At 44.8% G+C, this 22896-nt stretch overlaps 1 protein-coding gene across 4 annotated transcripts in view; it reads left to right on the top strand.

Annotated features, from left to right (window-relative positions):
• Positions 1-22896, top strand: part of AGPS (alkylglycerone phosphate synthase) — a 199176-nt gene that overhangs the window by 41181 nt on the left and 135099 nt on the right. Inside the window, exons 1-2 of one of the 4 annotated variants that reach the window (XM_050969019.1) lie at positions 2557-2800; positions 21392-21481. In XM_050969019.1, coding sequence (XP_050824976.1) covers positions 2598-2800; positions 21392-21481 — 293 coding nt within the window. In that variant the 5' untranslated portion in view covers positions 2557-2597. Of the gene's footprint in view, positions 1-2556; positions 2801-21391; positions 21482-22896 lie in introns of those variants that run through there. The other 3 variants (XM_050969018.1, XM_050969016.1, XM_050969017.1) reach the window with 3 other exon arrangements.

Here is a 22896-nt window from a genome sequence, read left to right as displayed (position 1 = left end):
GTCATTATTATGTATTCAGACTATTATAACTATACAGATTAGAATTAATTAGGAATCGGCAAGGCCAGGGCCAAACAAGAAAATAGAGTTATATACATGTATTGCTATGTTTAGGAACAGCTAAGAAAGCAATAATTTATACAGAATTTCTCTCAATCCTCTAAAGTCCACTAAATTGTGGATTATGTTGCAGGTACCTGAATGTATTCAGCAGGAGGAACCCAGGTGCCTGCACTGAATGTAAGGAAGAATGAGACAAGGAATAAAAACACCAGGTGGTGCTGAGATGGTTTAGGAAGTTCTAATTCAGTGATGGGCAAACTATGCCCGCTGGCCACATCCGGCCCACCAGCCAATTTAATCTGGTCCTTGAGCTCCAGCTGGGGAGCAGGGTCTGAGGCTTGTCCCGCTCCTGCGCTCCAGCCGGAGAGTGGGGTTGGGGGCTGCAATGCATATACATGCCGCAGCTCTGCACAGCTCCTGGAAGCAGCAGCATGTCCCTCCTCTGGCTCTTATCTTTAGGGACAGCCAGCGGGCTCTGTGCGCTGCCCCCGCCCCAAGCGCTGCCCTTGCAGCTCCCAGTGGCCAGGAACTGTGGCCAATGAGAGCTGCAGGGGTGGCACCTGCGGACAAGGCAGCACACAGAGACACCTGGCCGCGCCTCCATGTAGGAGCCAGAGAGAGGCATGCCACTGCTTCCAGGAGCTGCGTGAGGTAAGCACCACCTGGAGCCTGCACCCCAAGGCCCCTCCCATGCTCCAACACCTTGCCCCAGCCCTGATCCCCCTGCCACCCACCAATCCCAGCCTGGAGCACCCTCCTGCACCCCAAACCCCTCATTCCCAGCCCCACCCCAGAGCCCTCACCCCCCCATCCCCAAACCTCCTGCCCCAGCCTCGAGCCCCCTCTAGCAACTTGAACTCATTTCTGGCCCCACCCCAGAGCTCGCACCCCCAGCCAAAGCCCTCCTGACCCCAACTCCAATTTCATGAGCATTCATGTCCTGCCATACACTTTCCATACCCAGATGGCCTTTGGGTCAAAAAGTTTGCTCACCCCTGCTCTAATCCCTGGCAGTGGTGTTCAGAATGGTAGGATGGCAGTGTTCAAACTCTGGAGTCAGGCTCCCTAATTCATGAGATTGCTTCATAAAATCTGAGATTGGAAAACCATAATCCATTTCAGGGCTTTTGATTTACCTTTCAGTTTTCGATAGGGTGACCAGATGGCCCAATTTTATAGGGACCATCCTTATTTTTGTTTTTTTTTTCTTATATAGGTTCCTATCCCCCCGCATACCCACTGTTAGGCCTGAATAAAGATATAGCAGACAAAACCAGGTATGCCAACCTGACCAAAGTCAGGCTAACAGAGGTTTGTGGGTAATCCCTGAGTGGAAAACACTGAGAAGCAGCAGCATGTCTCACAAGCGCTGGGAAAAAGTAAAATAAGAGAGAAGCTGCATTCCTGGCATAGTACCAGATGTGCTGTGTTCGGGCAGCTCCTTCGAAGAACTGATAAGAGCCCTAGTTTCCCAGCCTCCTTGTTTTCACTCCCTGGTTTTGTTCTTTGTTTGTTTTTAACTCCCCTACATTTCTAACTTTAGGCATGCATGTATACTAAAGGTGTCTAGTTTCTAGTTGTTAGAAGAAGGGGGTGGGTTGCTCCAGTGAATAATTTATGACGCGACGGAACTGTCTATATAGGCTTATACTAAGATGTAAAGAGGGGGCTGGTTCTCTCGGGAAACGAGCTGCTCTCTATTGATGCGTGCACTTGTCAATAAAGAGCTTTTGATCGAACCTTGCTGGTGTTGCCTGTCTCTCTCGCGGTCAGACAACGAACTTTGCCGTCTGGGGTAGAGTCCCTGACACCACCATCTCGATTTTTCACATTTGCTGTCTGGTCACCCTAGTTTTCGAGCCTGTAGGCAGGGGTGCTAGAACAATTTGTATAGTGAGGGTTGCTGAGAGCCACTGAAACAAACCATAAATCCTGTATATGATGGAAACCACTTCAAGTTGCACCCCAGTTCCAGCCCCTATGGACGTAGGCTACAGTCAGCTCATGGTTTCAAACCCATCTTCCGAACCCCAAGGGCAGACCTGTACCAGTGCTTTGCCAAGGTGACAGCTTAAGTTATCCTCTCCTCACAGGAGTGCAGACGCTAGGGCTGCTGGACAACCACCACCCATCCCCCAGTTTGTGAACAGGGTGAGAGCGGGCTGGACCGAGAGGGGTGCAGCCTCTGCTGACAGGGCGAAGGGTTCAGACCCAGGAGGCTGAGCGCCGTGGCGCAGGGATGGAGGGATTTGATGAGCAGGTTTCCTTTGCCGGGCGGAGGCTCAGCTCTCCTGCTGGGCCGGGGCTCCACACGAAAGGGGGGGCGCGGCAGCCAGAGACCGCCGCCCTGGATGGGGACGGGATGCGAGGGGCGTCGCCCTGCAGCCGCACAGGTGCGAAGGGCGGGGCCTTGTCTCCGCTGCTGGGTGGGCTGGGAAAGCGGTGCATGCCGGGAGTGCATATAAGCGCTCGCAGCGCTTTCCCCCCGACCCCCGCGTGTGACCTCTCACCCTGCGGCGCAACGCGGAAGTGCGATGGCGGCGGCAGCCGAGGCAGCGGCGGGAGGCAGCCCGGGGTCCCAGCTAGCTGCCCAGCGGAGGCTGCGCATCCTCTCTGGTCACCTGCAGCGCTCGCCGGCGAGCCGGGCGCCCGAGCCTGAGCGGCTTCTCTCCCCGAGCCAGTGCGGGGCGGGGGGCGCAGCTGAGCGGCCGTTCGCGTCCGCCATCCCTAAGAAACGGTGAGTGGGGCGCGGCCCACAGGGAGCTGGGGAAGGGCGCCTCTTGGCAGGCAGGTGAGGGCTGGCGTGTTGGTGGCGCTCCCGGGGAGCGGCGCCCATGTCGGGGGGCCGCTGTGGCAGTTACTGTTGCCCCGGCCCTAGGCATTGAGGAACCCCCTGTAGAGGGGTGGTGGGGTGTACTGGGTATCCCTGTTTGTCGCCCTTCTGGAGATGAAGGCTGTATGCGAGGGGCAGCGGGTAAACGCGGAGGTATTTGTGTTCACTTGAATTGGTGAAGGAGTTAATTAGGGTGACCCTGGCCCGGAGGGGGCGTCGGGCAGGGGCGAGAGGTGCCCCATCATTCGGGAGGAAGCTTGGACTGAAGGAACCCTAAGGGGTTTTCCTGCCTGCCTGCGGGGGCCATAGGCTGCAGGAAATCAAAGGGCCTAATTTTCTCTCTTATCTATGTTGAGCTTGTAAGTGGAATACTTAGGTAGTTATTCAATGAAGAATCTGTGTGCGTGTATTAAATTGGCAAAGGAGCAGATCCTTGATGAATGCTGGTAAAACATTTAAATCTGGTGGAAAGTGCAATGTGTGTGGAAAAACCTAGGATTAGTCTACACTAGAAATGCTACAGTGGCAAAGCTGCACTGATGCCTCATATAATAACATAAGAATGGCCTACAGGGTCAGACCAAAGGTCTGCCTGGCCCAGTATCCTGTCTTCTGACAGTGGCCAATGCCAGGTGCCCCAGAGGGAATGAACAGAACAGGTAATGATCAAGTGATCCATTCTGTCTCCCATTCCCAGCTTCTGGCAAATGGAGGCTAGGGACACTATCACTATTATAGTCTTGGCCTTCACAATATCCTCTGGCAAAGAGTTCCACAGGTTGTCTGCTGAAGACACTGTGCTGACTGGAGAGAGGTTTCCCGTCAGTGTAATGAAACCACCTCTTCCGCTGTCATAGCGCTGTCCACGCCAATGCGTAGGTCAGTGTAACTTGTGTAGCTCAGGGAGGTGGCTTAGTCCCATCCTTGTGTGACATAAGTTATATGGACATAAGTGGTAGTGTGTACAAGAGTCAGTTTTGTTTCTTCCTATGGGTTTTCCACTGTCCAGTTCTGAGTTATTTGAAGTTTCTACCTGATGTAGATACTAAAGAAGAAACTTGTTTGCATATACTGGACACTAAACCGTGGGCTTCTGAATAGTTTTGCTTTTGACTCTTTTTTTGCCACGAGGCTGAAGTTGGTTCTTTGTGTGGTTTTGAGTTCTTTATTTCAAGAACAACTTAAAAAAATAGTGTAAGATTACCTTTTTCCAAAAACTTCACCATCATGTGACTAAATTGTTATAAAAGTCATACTAGTAGTATTGGGTGAAGCCATTTGTTTCTGAATGGTCAGTGAATGATATATGAAAGTGTGCAATTCAGTACTTTGGTGTAACAGTCAAAATACAGCTGGTCGTCTTGCAACTTTCCACCATGCACAGAAATTGCTGGAGATACAGTAGTTGAGAATCAAACTTTTGAATTTTTCTGTGATGAAACTTAAGTGGATATGTAGTAAGAGGCCTGGATCACCATTAAAGGTACAACCTTTTTCATGGAAAATTTCAATAAATGTCATGGAAGAGATGTGGGGAAAATAAGGATGTGCCATGGGGAGGGCTGTGTGCATGTGAGGGAGGGAGTTGTGTATTGAGCTCTTTCCATAGCATGGGCTCTTATCTTTTGGGGCTGGAGCTGGCTCCTTGCTCTGGGTGTTCTGACTTGGTTCCTGTGACAGCAACACCAGTCAGGATTGGTAAGTCTGCTCTTCCGTAGATGGAGGCAGAGGACTGGATTTGATTGGTGTTATGACCTACTCCACTGGGTTGCAATGCCAATCAAACTTGGCCCTCTGTCCCTCTATCTATGCAGAGCTGGATGCGCCAAACCTGAGTTCTGCTGCAACACCTGGAGGGGAAAGGAGCTGCCAGTGTGGTGGTCACGGACTTTATTCAAATTCGTAATTACTTTGACCTCTGCACCAAAACGGTAGCCTTAGTCACTACATTTGCATAGTTGACATAATCCATTGCACTTGTTTACTTTGACTCTGAAATTGTAAATTAAGTTGCTGTTTATGATATTTTAATTGAGCAATTGTCGCTGTTGGTGCTGATCATTGGTGTTGCCTACATTTAAGCATTCCTAAAGACTTGTGTATAAGACCTTTGTAGACTTCAAGGCTAGAAGGGACCATCATGATCACCTAATCTGACTTCCTGCGCATTGCCTCGCCCACCCCTTCTTGTAATAGACCTGTAGCTTCTGGCTGAGTTGTTGAAGTCCTCAAACCATGATTTAAAGACTTCAAGTGACAGAGAATTCACCATTTACTCTCTTTTAAATGAGAAAGTGACCCATGTCTCATGCTGCAGAGGAAGGCAAACTCCCCAGGGTCTATGCCAATCTGACTTGTGGGAAAATTCCTTTCTGACTCCAAATATGGTGATCAGTTGAACCCTAAATGTGTTGACAAGATCCACCAGCCAGGCCCCTGTAAAAGAATTCTATGTAGTAACTCAAAGCCATTCCCATCTAGTGCCCCATCTCTGCCCATTGGGGATTTTTGCCATTATCAGTTGCAGGTTGCCTACAATGGTAAGAGGCCCACCTCATCATACTACCTCCTCCATAAATGTTTCAAGACTGAGCTTGATACAAGTTAAGTTTTTTTGCCTCCACTGCTCCCATAGGAAGATTATTCCAGAAATTCACTCTCCTGATGGTTAGAAACCTTCATCTAACTTCAAGCCTACACTTGTGGATGACTAGTTGATATCTATTTGTGCTTGTGTCAAATTAACATTCATAGGCCAGAAATCTTGGTGCAAGTTTTATCTGGGTCTGCTAATAGGTTCTGAAATACTTTGTCATCCTAATGCGATATGAATACTGTGGTGCTGGCAGACCAAGTGCCAGTCCATGCCAAGGCCCGTGGCCCTCACTGAACATTGACAAATGCTTAGCTGGAAACCAGTTTGGCTCACCTGTGTTAGTATTGCTAACATACTTGTTAGTTATAAGTAAGGCTGCGAGTCTGCCACAGAAGTCACGGTTTCTGTAACCACTGTGACTTTTGCAGCAGCTGGTGTTGGCTCAGGCTGCCTGAGCTGGGTGGCCACAGGGCCAGCAGCAGCAGTTTGGGCATGTGAGAGGGGGCTTAGGGGCAGGAGTTTGGAGAGTGTGTGTGTGTGGGGTGCTCCCTGGCTCCCACTGGCATGGCCCCCCTGCAGCTTCTAGGTGGTGGAGGGATGGGGGTCTCTGTGCTGCCCGTACCCGCAGGCCTTGCCCCCACAGCTCCCACTGGCTGTGGTTCCTGGACAATAGGAGCTGTGGCTTGTGGTGGAAGCAGTGGAGCCCCTGCCTCTGCTGTCTAGGAGCTGCAGGGATTCAGAACCACTAGGAAGTCCTTGCCAGTCCCACCAACCCTCCCTCACCAAGCACCAGCAGGGGGCTTGGGTGCTTCTTGGGCCCACAGGTAGTTGCCATGCTTGCTACCCCCTAGTGCTGGCCCTGGCTTTTATATGAAGAAAAACAGTTGTTGTGGCACAGGTTTTTATAGCCTATTGAGGAGGGGCGATCTCTAGAGAGAGACTGAACTCCGGTGTAAAGGACCGTCTCTCACAAAGGCAGGCTTACCTGGGTGGCAAGATAGACTAGAGTGCCCAAGGGTACAGTTTGTAACTCCAGTTTAAGGCTGTTATAGTGCTTTAGGAGTTCACACGTGTTACTTGGTGAAATTTAATTGTAGAACACCTAACCAGTTTGGGTTTCATGTCCTGTTTCTCGACAGTTTGCCCTGAGGTTGGCACTCAGGGTCGTGAGACACTCCTGACAGCTTGACAAATACATCCTTTTTTCCAGATACAGAACAGATATTATTTGAACACTCTTGCTTTCCTGCATCATTAATGCTTTTACCATCTTAATTTACCAATGTGTTTATATTCTTGCTAGGATTTCTTTTGTTTCTAATAGATCCAAACTACATCTGATTGTCCTTAGCCCTGCTAGTCATGGATTTTTCCATATCTTTAGATTCCCTTATGAATTTCTACACTTCATAACTTCTAATTTGTTGACTGCTGTCTATTTCCCCTATTTTCCGTATGTTGCTTTTTCTGTATATTTTTTTCCCCAATCTGTTCAACTCATAATTTTCTTCAACTTTGGGAAATAGCCCTTTGAAGCACCAAGTGTATATACTATTGGTTGGAACAGTCTTCTCTTTACCCATATTCAAAGTAATCACGTCATGGTCACTGAACAACCGTAGTTGTCCAGTCCGATGCTTTATGCATTTTTATCCATCATAGAGGTACAAAATAGTTACCTCATGATAGTTTTATAACAAGTATTATTGCACACACCATCTACAACTTTTAGAAGCTAATGATTTATAACTGGCTGCGTGAGACCTCCAGTGTACGTGTCCCAAATGGAAAACTCCATACCAGCATTTTCTTTCCACACATTATAGGCAGTTAATTAAGGAGTAACGTATTTGGTTTTCTGGTTTGATTTAGTCATCTGTAACAGATCCCCACCAGCACTTCATCTTGACTTTAACACAGTAATACACGCTTTCAAGATCCCATGGTTGAGTTACCAGTAACTCACAAGCTATTAAGTGTGTGACAGTAGATAAAACAGGATTGCATCAAAGAAACATTTGAATCTATTACCATGTTTTCCTAGCTGGGACAACCTGCAAGGTCCTGAGTTTTTGACTGATTTAGGTTTGGTCAAAAAGGGTAATAATACGAAGTGCTGTTCAACTCTACTCCCTTGTTATCAAGGAGGAACTAATGACTCACATTCAAATACTGATTCTGTGCAAAGACCCAAGGGTCCCAGCCACCTGGTCCTGACTAATGCACAAACAGACCTGTGTCACCTGACCTGTTCATGGGCCCACAGCCCAGTCACATCTTCTCACAAACAAGACAGGTCAAACATTGCTGTCACCAAATCCTTCTAGCTCGAAGTACAAGATCCACAGCTTCACCTTCTGAAACTCTTTTGTCACTCTTGCTGTGTTAAATAGTATGTGTGTGTTTTTTGAGGGGACAAAGGTTGGTGATATGGGCCACATCTTTTCCCAAAGAGTTTCAGGTCAGGAAATGACAAGTCATTACTTCAGAACAAGCTAACTGTCCCAGGGATGGGTCAGTTGGGGTAACCTGAGGAGTATTTTGTCACTCATAGTCAGGCTAAACCTATTTGCCTATTCAAGTGTCATTTACAAAATAAGAGTGGTTTGTGGGGCCTGACTTATGGCAGCACCCTGCTCAAGAATAAAATTCTGGGACTTGTCTCAGCTACTTCAGAAAAGTTTAATAGTCTTAGGGACATCTGACCAAAAAAAGTATTTTGTCACTTACAGCTGTCAAAGCCCATTCCTTATTTGAAAAAAATATGAAATACATTATTAATCAAATACATTATGGGGAAACTTCTAAAAAATCGTGCATTGATTCTTTTAATTGTTCTTTGAATAATGAACTGGAAGTCACAAATAATAAACTGGTACCATGAACAAGGAACAAAATTCAGCCTAGTTTTTTTGCCAGTATTTTGCTTAAAAACTTTCTTGTTTGATGATATGTTTTAAAATAGAGTAAAAATGACAGTATTGTTAGGTAGAGTAGAAAGGGAGGAGAAAATCTTTCAATTACCTACAACAAATCCTAATTTTCACTTTCGTTTTTCTATGTATTGTAATTACTACAGTGTGATGCAAGTTGGTGTGACTTACCACCTTAAGAAAATGAACCAATCATAGAAGTAAATTATGCTTTATAACCCTGGATTTCACACCCTTTTGCTGTAAAGAGTATGTGGTACTATTGTATATGCAGAATATATATTTTGATTCTTAGGTGTGTGCTGTTCAATACTGAGAGATGCAAGATGGGGTATCTGAGGAGACCCAGTTTCTATTACTGAGCTGTTCCTGGGGTTAGGCAAGTAGGGGAGGAAAAAATTCTCTTAACAGCAATTGTTTTTAGCCAATTTTAGGGTTTATATTAAATGGAGCCCTGCCCAGTCTTACACTAAAGGTGAGCCACTCTGTGATTTGAGAGCAGGGGAAAATGGACTTCTGGCAAGAATTCAGGTGACTCTCGAGTCTTTTTTGGGAGATGAGTGTGACAGTCTCTTTGGCCAGACATACAGAATTAGTAGTAATTTCATGTTTTTATTACAGTAGCATTTAGAGGCCAATTAGATCGGGGCCCTTTGTGTTAGATGTAGAAACATATAATAAGTTACAGTCCTTCAAAGAACTTACACATAGCTGAAGTGGGGTAACTTAGATTGACCCCCCCCCCCCCGATAGTGTAGACCAGCCCTCAGTCGGAGAGCGCTTAAGTCAATGACCCTCCTATTGGTCCTTTACCACCAGATTTTAAAATTTCAGTCCAGCATGGAGCTAACTGGACAACAGAGAAGGTAAAGTCCACATCCAAAATGGAGTTTGCAATCTGATAAAGTACAGAATTCGGAAGTTCTGCAGACTGATTTCTTCCCTCCCTGCCCCCAGGATATAGTCAGTTGCATTTAGTCAAGAGAAATGCTGGAATTCTCAGGCAGAAAAGGGCAGGGATTGAATTGGGCCAGCTTGTGATAGGCCAATATTCAGCAAGCCGGAACTTCCCATCTTGTATTTCAGAATCTAACATTTAATTAAAAACGATTCATTATCCCTTGTAGTTGCCAAGTTTACACTGGAGTCACATTTTGAAGGTTAACTGGTGCAGTGACATATCTGCAGACTCAGAGTGGAGACACTGGATGACTGGTGTCGACCATAAGTCCTCTAGCAGCTGTCCCACAATACCCCATTCCTGGTGACAGTGCCTGCTCTGGTCACAATTTTAAACTCTGTGGCCTGGGGTCACAGAGACCAGAAGCCACCCCACCCTTAAAACCCTCCCACATGTTTTTCAAAATGCCTTTTCTTGATTGCCCACTTGGCAAGCACACCAACTAGTTCACCCTTGTGTACAACTGCCCAGGCTCCACATACAGAGGTACTACATACTTCCTGCCTACTCCAGGCAGAGCTGCATTTGATTTCCTGAGTTTGTGGGGAGAAGAGGCTGCAAGCACAGCTACGAACAAGCCACAGAAGCATGGACATCTAAGAGCAAATTGCATGGAGGATGCAGGCAGAGTGGTATGATAGGCATCAGCAATAGTGCCGCATGGAGGCGAATGACCTTCTCCAGGGATACTACAAGGCCAGGGGTACAACAATAGATCTGGTACTGAACCTCCTTCCTGCTGTTTCTGCAAGAAACTGAATGCTCTACTTGGCAGAGACCGCACCAGGACCCTGCAGACCAGTTTTGATACCTTGGAGGAGCATGAGACCAAGACCCCTGCCATGAACAGCAAGGAGAGGGGAGGGAAGAGGCATCAAGGGACTCAACAAGCCAGGACCTATTTGAGACTCGCCTGTCCTGCCAGGCAAGCGCAGATGAGCCTGATGAAAGGGAAGGGACTTTGGGTAAGTGTGTGCATGCATTTTTGCTTCGTTTTTAAATTTAAAGATGGAACCCATCCCATCCCAAGTTAACAAGACATAATTATCTTTTTTCATTTTTTTAATCGTATGGGGAGAGGTAGAAGTACAACAAACAGAGGCAGAGTTGGCATCTCCTTTTCATTCACTGTTAGAAGTGTTGGGGGATGCTGAGGGCTTCATGTGCATAGACATGTCCCTATTCTCCTCCTGAGATCTTGATGAAACTTTCATTGAGATACTCTGCAATCCTCTCCCAAATGCTGTTAGGGATGGCTGTCTTACTACCTCCTCCACGGTGGGACACTTTCCCATGCCACTTTCCAGTGAGTTTGGTTGGCACATGTAATAAACAGGCTATATGGGGGGCAGCTTCAGGATGCCAGTAGCAGCAAATAGGGATTGAAAGTTTAAAGCCTGGTGCAACAGAAAATTGTTCCCCTGCTTGCTCATGGTGGGCTTTACTCACCATGACAGGCTGGAGAGTGGTGGTGTGCTGAAGTTCTGAAGTTGAAATGTCAATAAGCCTTTTTTATGAAGTGTCTATAGGAATAAGGGAAGGGAGTTTTGGAAATTTTTCCTTTTCCCCTGTGACTGTAAGTCCAATGATGCATCTGTTTTTTGTCAGCACCTTCTGTCATGCCAGCCTTAAGGATGTTGTCTCCATGCCTGTAGAATGCCTGACCCTGATGAGGAAGATGAGGACTAGGGTGGACATATTCTGTGAGATCCTGCAAGTGAGTGCTGGATTGGACCATGAACAAAGGGCTTGGAGAGCCTATATGGCTGACAGCATGGTGAAAGACAGAGCACAGAGGAAAAAGGCCCAAGAATCTCAGCCATACAAGAGAAGGAAATAAACCAGGATATAATAGGTCTTCTCAAGCAGAAAATCCAAATGCTGCAGACTCTGGTTGACCTACAGGTCCAGAACCCCAGACTCTTCAACCTTCGCTGTCTTGGAGAATTACATGGTTGCTTCTTCCGACACCCCCAACATACCATGTGTAGCATCATGGGATGCTTCATTACCTCTGCCACTCCATGCCAGGGGATAGCAAGGAAAACTACGGCTTTTCACACATTGACCTGTGAGAACCATGGTTGGTATATGTGTAGTCACAATGAACTCTATTTGTGTACTCAAATGAGCATAAGTGTTTATTTCCTTTCTAATTTTAAAGCTTTACCCCTGTTAAGTAATGTGAAAAATTTGCATCATGATGATTTTTCTGCACTGTTTTTCCCCCTCCCCCGCCAATAAAGTTCTATTTCTGGAGGAACAAATCATCTTTATTAGTTCACAACAACTACTGGAGAATGCATAGCGGTAGTCAAAGCAAACAATACTTGTTAATGCAAGTGCAGCATAATTGATAAGTTCAGGAAGACACCCTGTGCTATATTAAAACATTCAACATGCACTGCTCAGTTCAACTGTGGATGATTGTTAGTGTTTTTTTCAAAGCCTCCCTTAACCACATACATCCATGATGGGCTCTTGTAGTACCTGTTGTGTCTGGCTGTTCAAAATCAGCAGACAGCTGCTCCACCTCTGCTCCCCTCTTCCCCCTGCCAGTGGCAGCTTTTCCCCCTTTGCCTCACAGATATTATGCAGGACACAACAGGTAGCGGTAACCATTGGGATATTTTTTCTCACTGAGATTCAATCTAGTGAGTAAACATGCCAGTCTGCCAAAAGCACATTCAACAGTCATTCTGCACTTTCAGAGCCAGTAAATGAAACTTAGTGCTGTTGAGGTGGTCAGTGTACCTCTTAATAAGCCAGGGAAGCAGGGGTAGTGGACATGCCCCAACCTTTTTAATCTGAGCGAATTCTCCAAGCACTTTAGACAAACTCACTGGTAAAGATAAAACATTACAGAAATAACTTATTAGTTAATTTTTAAGTGATAAGTTGTAGGCATAAAGGTCAGAGTTGGTTACATAAGAAATAAAAAGTAAACGCATTCGAAATCCTAAACTTTAGCAGGCTAAGCAAGATTTTGCATGCAGAATTCAGTTCATACTAACTAGAAAATCTAATTAGGACCATCCCTTCTTCCCAGTTCAAGGAGGCTTCCCCTTGTCTTCAAAATGATCTTTCATCTAGGTGTAGAGACAGAGGAGGAGAGAGGCGAAGTAGTGATGTCATTACCCTCCCCCATTTTATACTCCTAGGTGCTGGAAAGATCCTTGCTCTTTCATGGGGTTTAGACAGCCCCCATTTTGTATATGCTCTGTCAGGAGTCTTCTGGTGGGGAGGAGGCACTAGGAGAGTGGATTCTCCTTAATGAGCCATCAACACATGGCTGGCTATTACTGATGTAAATCTGTTTTGGAGGTGTTAGTTGCTCTTTTGTCACTGAAAGGCTAGCTGTGGGTGTCTCCCAGAATTTCAGCATATTTCAGTAACAAGCAGCTTATCTTCAAATACAACGGTAATACATATAATTCAACAGGATAGTAAAAGTCAACAGATCATGACTTCTCAAATAATACCTCAAAGGCATACTTTGTACAGAACGTATCATAATCCTACAACAGCAGTGAATATGTGGGTACGAGGTGTCATTTTGAGAGTGTCACAATGTCCCTTAACAGAGTGTAAGGGCTAGTAATTTTTTACAATGAATATTTATGCCGCAGAATCTGAATATATGCTTACAGGCTGCATACATACATCAGATGGGTCCAGTATTCGACATAACTGGCTTTGGAGGTAATTTTTTTCTTTAAAGTCTGGTTGCAGCAGGCAAAGGACCTGCAGAAGGAAGGGAAAGAGGAGAGAAACCATACACACGCAAACATTACTCTCTGTCCTCCGTACAACACTCTTCCTTCTACAAATGAGGCTTTAACAAATCAGTCCTGTTAAAGATTCCTAGGGTGGCTGTTCTTCCTCAAATTCCAAATGCGTGTTGATTCATCACCAGCCTCAATCTCCTCTTCTTCCAGAAGCTGGCTCACTTCCTCAGAGGCCTCGGCAGCAGATGCATGTTTCAAATGGGGACTCTTGTCTTGAGTTGTCTTCCCAATGCTCTTGACCAGGAAGTGAGTGTTAAGAGAGTCTGAATATGCATTCTAGTCCTGTGCCCAGGTCAAGTTTTGAGGTCTAGGCTCTGACGTTGCTGGTGTCTAGGGGCAGAAATATTCAGGTTGTGTGTCTCTATTGATTTACTGCTTGTGTCAAAATCTGCTTAAATCTTGCTACACACAATTGTTCAATACTTTTTTTATGATTCATCAAAATTCTTATGTTCTTTACTCACGTTACCAGAATGATGCATTGTGGCCTAGTCCTTGTAATCACTGTATTAAACTGTCTTTTCCTTGACAATGTTGTAGTTCTTATTAGAAATTCTTGATACATTTGAGTGTGGTGCACATAATGTCCATGTTAGGCAACCACTGACAAATTGATATGTACTCCCCTTAACTGAGTTGAAAACAGTGGCTAGCAACTGCTATGGTAGTGTGGTGCTTAGAAGCACTACAGGAGCTCAGCTATACCCTTGTGTTGTAAGTTCTGCAGAAACTCTGCCACGTGAAGGTAGGGAGATTTCCTTATTTTGACTGTGGAGCTGAGCTCTGCAGAATAAGGGTAGCCAATCAAGAGTTTCATAGTTGACTTCTTCCCCAAGTGCACTGGTATTTTTTGAGGTAAGACAAATATTTTCACTAGTGACATGTCAGGATATTTTAAGGGCTGTTCCTTGGGTTCTGAAATAACTGGTTTTCTAGGTGTTTTGACTGTAACCTGGATTTAGAATGATGTATATTTTTGCTGTTCACGAGTTGATTTTTTTTTACTGGCTTCTATTTGCACATGTGTAATGTATGCTAGTTCACCCTTAAAGAGAGCAGTAAAGTTTGTATAAACACCTTTTGCATCCATATCTGATGACTGTATGATATACAGAGTGTTAACAAGTAATATGGCTTCGTTTTTGTTCTGGAAAGGATATTGTAACAGCCCTGACTGAGCTGCTCCTCCTAGATATTCATCAGTCTGCTGTATCAGGGTCCCACATGCTGGACTCATGTGCTCTTAAACTTCCTGAGTCTGAGCAAAGTCCAGTCTCTCTCTCTCTCTCGGTCTCTAGAGAGACTCTCTAGGTTTTCTTTCGAACACCCCTTTTTAAGAGCTGAGACCCAGTGGCACAACTACCTAGACTGGTCCCAGCTCCCCAAACTCTCCAGTTGCTTATATGCTCTTAGAGTGCAGACCTTGTGTGCCAGGTCAGTGTCCTGAGTGATCACTCCTGTCCCTCCACTGCTGGGTGAGTGCAGGCCACGCTTGCCCTGCCACCCAACTACTCTGGGGGGGGAAGAATCTGCCCCTCCTCTCTGGGGTCAGATAAAATGCAATACCCCCAAATTATTGAAAAATAAAATGAAAAATTGTATTTAAAAAAAATCTCATGAGTCTCTAATTGTATTATAAAGATGCATTTAATCTGTGTTCATTCTGGGGTTTTCTAATTTTTGGGTGTAAATGCTAACATTTTGAGGACTAGTTAGGTGTTAGAAAATCTTAAATGCTTAAAATATGGGAAATTAAGTAAATTTTGCTGATATGCAAAGAATCCCTTTGAAAGTATACTTGTTAATGAGAGTTTAATAATCAATACATTACTTGTTTATGATTTTGAGAGGACTGTTTTCGCTTTAGTTGTGTGCAGTGTCTCTTCAGGATACAATCTACTTTGAAGACCTTATTGATGTTGTAATACACTTGCTTAAATTAATACATTTATAATGAAGAAAGTCAGATGACTTAACACTGGCATTCTTCTATTGATATGCAGCTTGGTGATTGAAAATTGGTAAATCTGTTCTCCATGAAGCTGTGGAGGTTTGGTTTCTTAAGGTTTTATACTGCTGCCCATTACTCTAGTACCTGAGCAAGATTTTAAGACCTAAAACCTGTTGGTAACTCCAGACTGATGCAGTGTAACTACACCTAGAAATAATCTTGTTACTCTACCAATAAAAGTATACTTCACCTTGATAACTGATCAATACATTTTGATGTCCATTTTATTTGTGGATTATCTTTTTTTTAACTTACTTGTACCAAGCAAATGAACCAGAAGCATACATCACTTCTGTTTTATTGTAAAAATATACATGGCACCCTCCTAAGAAAAGCTCACATTTTTTAATAAAGGGCTATGAAGTTGTTTTTACTGTGATGGCGGAATAATGCCACCTTGTGGGCATGTCTTGCAGTTTTTAGACACCATTTTCTTTTATAACATTTCTTGGGGACTCTACTGCATTCTGTGCTATAATCCGAATGGCTGCCATCATTTGATAGCAAGTAGCTCCATGGGGAGAGAAGAAAACCTACGTTTGTTTTTCTGATTGTTCAGCAAGATAAAAAAATACAGTCTTTGACTTTGAAAGAAATGCCAGTTCCAACAGAGATGCCAACTCTCCCTAATTTTCTGTAATTGTGATTTTTACATGCAATTACAAAATTACTAATTCAGGTTTAAATCTACTAATTTTGTGTGTGCATGCAAGCACACGCAGTCTGTCTTGGCCACCACTTGGGTCCAATGAATACAGCAAATAATGGCACAGATATGAGGGCATTCTTCATCGCTTCTATGGTATATGCCAGACTACTCAGTGAGGGCCTGTTAGGAGGTAAGCCACAGCAATTTTGAATGGGTTGGGCAGTGCTGCTGGAGTCAGTGCCCAAGCCATAGGCTGCATGTTATATTTAGAGCACAACATGCAGCCTGTGACTTGGGCAGTGAATCCAGCAGCACTCCAAACCCCACTAACAATTGCCGTGGCTTGACTCTGCTAGACTTTCACTGGGAATTCGGTGGTGGAGGAGGAGGAGGCACCTGTGGTGATGGAGGAAGGCGGGGAGAATGCAGCATAGGTGGGAGAAGAGGAGGATCATCCTGGGAAGGATGTCCAGGCCTCAGACTGGCCAAGGTAATTAAGGGCCCAAGGTGACATAGGATGACACCTTTCCTAGGGCCAGTCTTCTCCATCTCCCAGTTTGGAGGTGGGGATCAAGGGCATAATGGGCAGGGGAGAGCCCAAGCCCTCTCCCCTTGAACATAGATGGGAGGGGAAGAAAAGGCTTTTGTTTGTGGGGGAAGACGCAGAAGGGCCAAGCAAATGCTCTTAATTCCTCAGGATTTTTTTTTCATAAGCATCCCTAAGTCTCGGAATAAGTTTGGCATCTGACTGCAGAATATAGCTTTCAAAAACTTGAATTTTATTATGTCAATGAAAGTAAAATATTTAAAATTACTTAAGACCCTATTTACCATCCTGTTTTCACAACTCTAGTTCCTGTTAGTGTTGCCATAGTAACTTGTTTTCTTTCCAGATGTTTTCTCTTCAGGAATATCCTTATACATCTCCAAGAGCAAGCTATCTCTTGTACTCAGAATTTCGTCTGCACTGAAGAGCAGAATGCTTTTTAAAAAAATACACAGGATTCACACCACAACATGGCTGGCAGCACCCTTTTGGCACTGTGCAGGAGGGAAAGGATGGGAACTGTTCCCAGCCGCAGGGGAGGAGAAATGGGGAAAGGGATGACCTGGCCTATGTCTTTGCAGAGCTCATCCCTTCCTGCCCACACCATGTTGAAAGGCAGCTAAAACCTCCAGGCTGCTGCTGGCCACTGACATAACCCATCCACCTCCTGTCCCCCAGCTACAGTGTGGGCAGGAAGGGGTAATCCCTAAGGACTCAGTATGCACCATGGCCCAGGGAACCTGCCTGCAGGGTCTTCAGGGGCCAAGAGCCTGGCCAGTGAGATGGCTCAGTGAGAGGGTGCCTAGGGGCACAGCAGCTCTGCACTCCCTGGGAGCAGGACCCAGAGCTGTGGAGGAGGGGACGGATGGAGAGGGTGTATAAGCCCCTGCCCGGGGGTTGCTGTGGAGCCTGACCTTTGGGGTGGGAACAAGCTGGAAATTGCGTGGCCCCCCCCCCCCGAGCTGGCATGGAGATGGAATGGCGGGGAGCGGCTGGCCTTGCATGCTGCAGCTTTGCCCCACCACCAGTCTTGAACCACCCCCCTCCCGAATTGTCTGTCACTGGATCACCCACTCACTGCGGGTGGGTGGCCAGTTGGCGAGCAGGGATCTAGCCAGCAGCAGGACCTGCTGGTACTAATGGGGGGGGAGGGAAAGCAGAAAATATGGGACAATTTGCCCATTTTAAAGAAAGTTGGGACACCTGCTGGAGGCCTTAAATACAGGACTGTCCCGTTAAAAACAGGACATCTGATCATCCTACCTATATATAACTTGTACTACAGTACCTGGGTATTATGAGGACAGTAGCTGCAGATCAAGTTAAGGCTGCATTGAGATTTTTTTCCTCTTAAAGAGGCTCAAGATCTGCTTTTCATATTTGTATCCAAAAACCTTTTAACCCGTTGACTGTGCCTGTGCCTCTCGCCCTGGTGGAGTACCAGAGGCAACGGGAGAGTACGCGGCGGTCAATTTATCGCATCTAGTCTAGATGGGATAAATCGACCCCCGCTGGATCGATCGCTGCCTCTCGATCCAGTGGGTAATGTAGACAAGCTCTAAATAACAGTGGCGATGGGTGATCAAAAGTTAAACTTTGGTAAATCAGGAAATTCAGACTTTTAAGGAGATGCTATCCCCTTTGATTCCTGCCTAAAAAGTCCTTCAGGTAGATCACAGTACCATATGCTCCTCAGTCTCTGGCAACCAGTAGTAAATAGATCAGTGGTGCTGTATAGAGAGGCCAGTGAGGATCTGAAGGTCTGTATTAATAGAAGTGCTGAACTGGAGTTTTGGTGGGCATAGAGAACATGGAAGATTTGGTTAGGGAAAGGTAAAATATTGTCATAGTCCCAATTTCTATTGCCATCCACATGGGAGGGGAAAGGAGGGCAGAGTTAGTGTAGATTTGATGGCTGGGAAATGTCAACTCTCTCTATCCTAGTTTTCCAGTTTTCAGTACCAGAAATTAAATTTTCATCTTCTGGAAGAAGCAAAGGGCAATTCTGAAAGCCTACAGTCTTAACTTCTCCTTAAAGGTTTTGCCTCCGAGCTTCTCTTGTTTGAGAAGCTTGAGGTAGCAAAGGAACCAAGTTGAGGGCCAGCTCGGGAAGTCATGCCTGTAGTATGCAGAATTTTCATGTGCTCTGTTCTCAGCTCAGTCTGTGGCATGCAGAGCTCTCTGCTTCTCCCATCAAGCACCAAGTACGATCTTGGGGAGTTTCCAACAGGGAGGGAGGGGGCAGGAGGCTGGGATTGCAGGCTCCCACTTTCCTGCTGCTGAGGAGGATCACAACTGCATTCTAAAAACTGGTCCCTGGGCTTTTGTAGCCTCCCAGCACATCAGTTCTGTCTCCTGACAGGGGTGGGCAAGCTTTTTGGGCCGAGGGCCACATCTGGGTGGGGAAATTGTATGCAGGGCCGGGGCAGGGGCTTGCAAGATATGGTAATACAGAATGAGGGATCCCCAGAAACTGAAGAGTATGCAATGAGTTTCTTCTGGATCAGCTCCTCCACTCTCTGTGCCTGTGGCATGCAGTAAGTTTTCCTGTGCTTAGCTCACCTTGGTCTGAATAATGCGTGGGCCACAGGAAATCCTCAATCAGGGTGGGTGACATGAGATGGTGAGCTTCCTTTCTTCCTGCTCTTGCCATAACAAGAAGTTCAGGTACAATCTATAAATATTTTACAGCAAGCATAACACTGGCCCAAGGCCTACTACTTCCCCAAACATCTCTTCTTTCTGGCTCCCTTTTCCCCTTCCAGCAAGGTGTGATTGGATGTTGATTTTCTACCCGCCTCCTTTTTCCTAAGTCTCAAAGCTTCTCAGCACCAAATCAGCCAGAATTGGCCCAAGTTCTTTGCTAACCGAAATAGATTGGTTAGGCCCTTGTAGAGGCCAAATACCCTGCAACTGGGGAGACGGAGACATTTTTTTAAACAATTAAGTAACCTGGGAGGTCGCACAGTCAGCTATATTACCAGTGGCTGAGATACAGGCCATTCATTAGCTGTAAGACTATCCATCCGCCTAATCTTCCAAGAGGTTGGAGCTACCTCAAAACTGCATTTTAAGCAATCTACCCAACATAACACAAATCTGCAGTCTGAACCTTGAACAGAATCAAGTCTTCTGCATCCCTAGTCCATCTCATTAGCATAGTGGTTATCTTTTGCCCTGCATGCAGTCAGTGGGTTCCTTTCTGGCTTTGGCCAGAAACTCCATCCTGAATCTGAGAAACCTTCTTGGTGACAGTTGTGAAACTGAGAGAGTCTCATGAAAACTTTTGGTTTTGGGTGATTGGATTTTCTGCCAAAAATAATTTAACTGGAAAATTCCTATCCTGCTCTAATCACTACACTGGTGTCGTGCCTGATTTCATTTGGCATGTGACTTTCAAAAGAGAGGCTTGTTTCTCAAAAGGCAGCATGGCTCAGTGAATGAGACTTGAGCCTGCCTTTCCAGAAACCTGGATTCTAATCCCTGATTTGACCTCATACAGCCACTGTTATTTAGAGCTTGTCTACATTACCCACTGGATCGAGAGGCAGCGATCGATCCAGCGGGGGTCGATTTATCCCGTCTAGACTAGATGCGATAAATTGACCGCCGAGTACTCTCCCGTTGCCTCTGGTACTCCACCAGGGCGAGAGGCACAGGCACAGTCAACGGGAGAGCGTCAGCCATCAGCTTACCACAGTGAAGACACCATGGTAAGTAGAGCTAAGTATGTCGACTTCAGCAACGTTATTCACATAGCTGAAGTTGCATAACTTTGATAGATTTTTCTCCCTCCTGCTTCTCCTGGTGTAGACCAGGCCTTAGCTACAAACTTTTAGGACCTGTCAGGTGTACGTACATATTAACAAGAGATAGCAAAGGGAGGAAACTTGCACTCTTGGTCTTTGGGCTTGCAGGTCTTTGTTCACTAGGCTACAACATATCGTACAGGGACATTGTCTTAGTGTGGTGCACTGTACAGGTTTGGCCTGGCAGATGGCTGTTAGTGCATGATGCACACGTGAGCTAGTACCAGCTGAATGGTGCGGAGTAGCCAGAGCATTTCAGTAAATTTGCCCTTTAAAATTAAAATTGAAAAATAATTAAGGTTATTAGTTGAAGATATGTAGTATCACTAGATAGAATTCTGAGGCATTGTTGTGTAATGTTTCATTTTTAATACGTTAATGTATCATTAAGGCATCAAAAGAAATTTTGCCCTGTGGGGACACCCTTCAGTTACAATTGAGGTATTATAGATTTGTAGTTCCATTTTAGAGGAAACATGAGGTTTTTTTCCTCTTCTCCCCTTCCCAATTACTCTTCCACTACATAGTGTCACTACTATAAGGCAGAATTCAGGTTCTTTGGGCACCTTAACTGTGAATTTCCATGCCTGAGCCAATATGATTGTCTTTAAATTTAACTTTTTATTTTGAATTTCCTTTCTTTGTAGTGATTTGGGCTACAGCATTAGAAGAAGGTTGTCATCCCACTTTACTCTTAAATTATTGTATGTGCTGTTAAACTTAACTCCAGTTTAATATAGTTATTTTTATTTGGGACTAATGATTAAACAAGCATTGGTTTTTCACTTTCTTTGGTGAAAATCTTAATTTTCCAAAGTAAAGGTCACAGATCCAAATACTGATGCTAAATTTAACAATTAATCTTAAATTTAACACAGAAAATCTTACAAATTTTACATACCTTTTTCTGGATTGCTGGCACCATATACTGCATGCATGAAAGACCTGTCTGCTGCAAGCTTGTTTTTGTTCACATTCTTTCATATACCAACTTTCCATATTTTTTCTTTTATATGGAAGGTATAACATTTGGGAAGCTAAATATATTTCTAGGTGTGCAGAATTATATCTTTTATGATATGCATTTGACACTTTACATTCTAAACTAGTGTAGAGACAGTAAAGTTCATATTAAATTGTTGCAAAAGCCAAAACAATGGAAGTCAACAATCTACTAGTGTTAAAATCTTTTCCCTTTCAGGCAAGAAATTCTGAAGTGGAATGGATGGGGATATAATGACTCCAAATTTATATTTAATAAGAAGGGACAAGCAGAATTCACAGGAAAAAGGTAAGTGAAATCTCTGGCATCACTATGTAGCTAATATTATGAAGTTTCTTGTTTTAAGCATCTTATTTTTTAGCATCTGTATTTGTGTAGTGTTTTAAATCAGTCTATCTCAAAGATGATTGCTTCTTTGGCATGTCCTATAGAATAGGTTTAAAATGTTGCTATCTGCATTTTTAGCAACTTTACTGAGTTATAAAATACTACTTTACTAGTGTGGATAGTAAAATAAACCTTCACTAGGATTAATTCACTGCATGCCTTATTAAAAGCTTAAAATCCTCTTTTAGAGGACAATGTAAGCAAAATTAATCTTCCTCATAATTTCAAGTAGACATCCTGCTGAAGATTTTACTTGTTCTTGAGTATCCATTATAATACTCATTCATCTAGGGTTTGGTCAATAGGCAGAATTCCTGAGTATTCTTCGATTCTAAGAATCTCATGAGAGAATAAGCATGTCATTTTACTGATTAGTTAAATGCCAGTTTGTATTTTATGGGAAACCTTTATTCATGTGTAGAAGTTTCATTGGTGATCATAAAATATTTCTTGGATCAGGGTTGTGGTGAGGATAAATACATTAGATTGTGAGATGCCCAGATACTTCTGTAATGGAGGAGAGGGGGGCAATATAAGTACCCAATTAGGGTTGTCAGGCATCCATTTTTTGACTGGAATGCCTGGTCAAAAAGGGATCGTGGTGACTGTCAGCACCACTGACTGGGCCATTAAAAGTCTGGTCGGCAGCACAATGGCGCTAAGGCAGGCTCCCTGCTCTGGCTCCGCGCAGCTCCCGGAAGTGACTGGCATGTCACTGTGGCCCCTAGGTGCAGGAGCAGCCAAGGAGGCTCTACATGCTGCCCCTGCTCTGATGCTGGCTCCGCAGCTCCCATTGGTCAGGAACCATGGCCAATGGGAGCTGCCAGGACAGTGCCTGCTTCTGGGGGCGGGGGTGCAGTGTGCAGAGAAACCAACTGCATCTCTGCCTAGGGGCCACAGGGACATGCTGGCCACTTTTGGGAGCCACCTGAGGTAAATGCCGCCCGGAGCCCTCAGCCCCTCCCAACCCTCTGCCCCAGTCCAGTGAAAGTGAATGAGAGTGTGGGACAGCAAGCAATTTGGGGGGAGGAGAATAGAGTGCAAAAAAAAGGAATGATATACAGAAGGTAATTGAGTGCTCCTATTTTTGCTACTTCCCATGATGTAAAATAAGAGAACATTCAAGAGAAATGGAAGATAAATTTTAAATTAGTCAAAGGAATACATATTTGCACATTACATAATTGCCCCATGGAACTCATTGACCTTAATGATATTTTGTGCCAAAAAGTAGTAGGATTCAAAAATTAAACATTTGTATGGGTGGAAATATCAACATTTCCATTAGATACAATTGAATCAGTTTTTAAGAAACA

The sequence above is a fragment of the Gopherus flavomarginatus genome, chromosome 10 (genome assembly GCF_025201925.1).
Source record: "Gopherus flavomarginatus isolate rGopFla2 chromosome 10, rGopFla2.mat.asm, whole genome shotgun sequence".
In the NCBI taxonomy this organism is placed as follows: Eukaryota; Metazoa; Chordata; order Testudines; family Testudinidae; genus Gopherus; species Gopherus flavomarginatus.
Note: the sequence above shows the minus strand (reverse complement) of the source record. Positions and strands in the feature narration are given on the sequence as shown.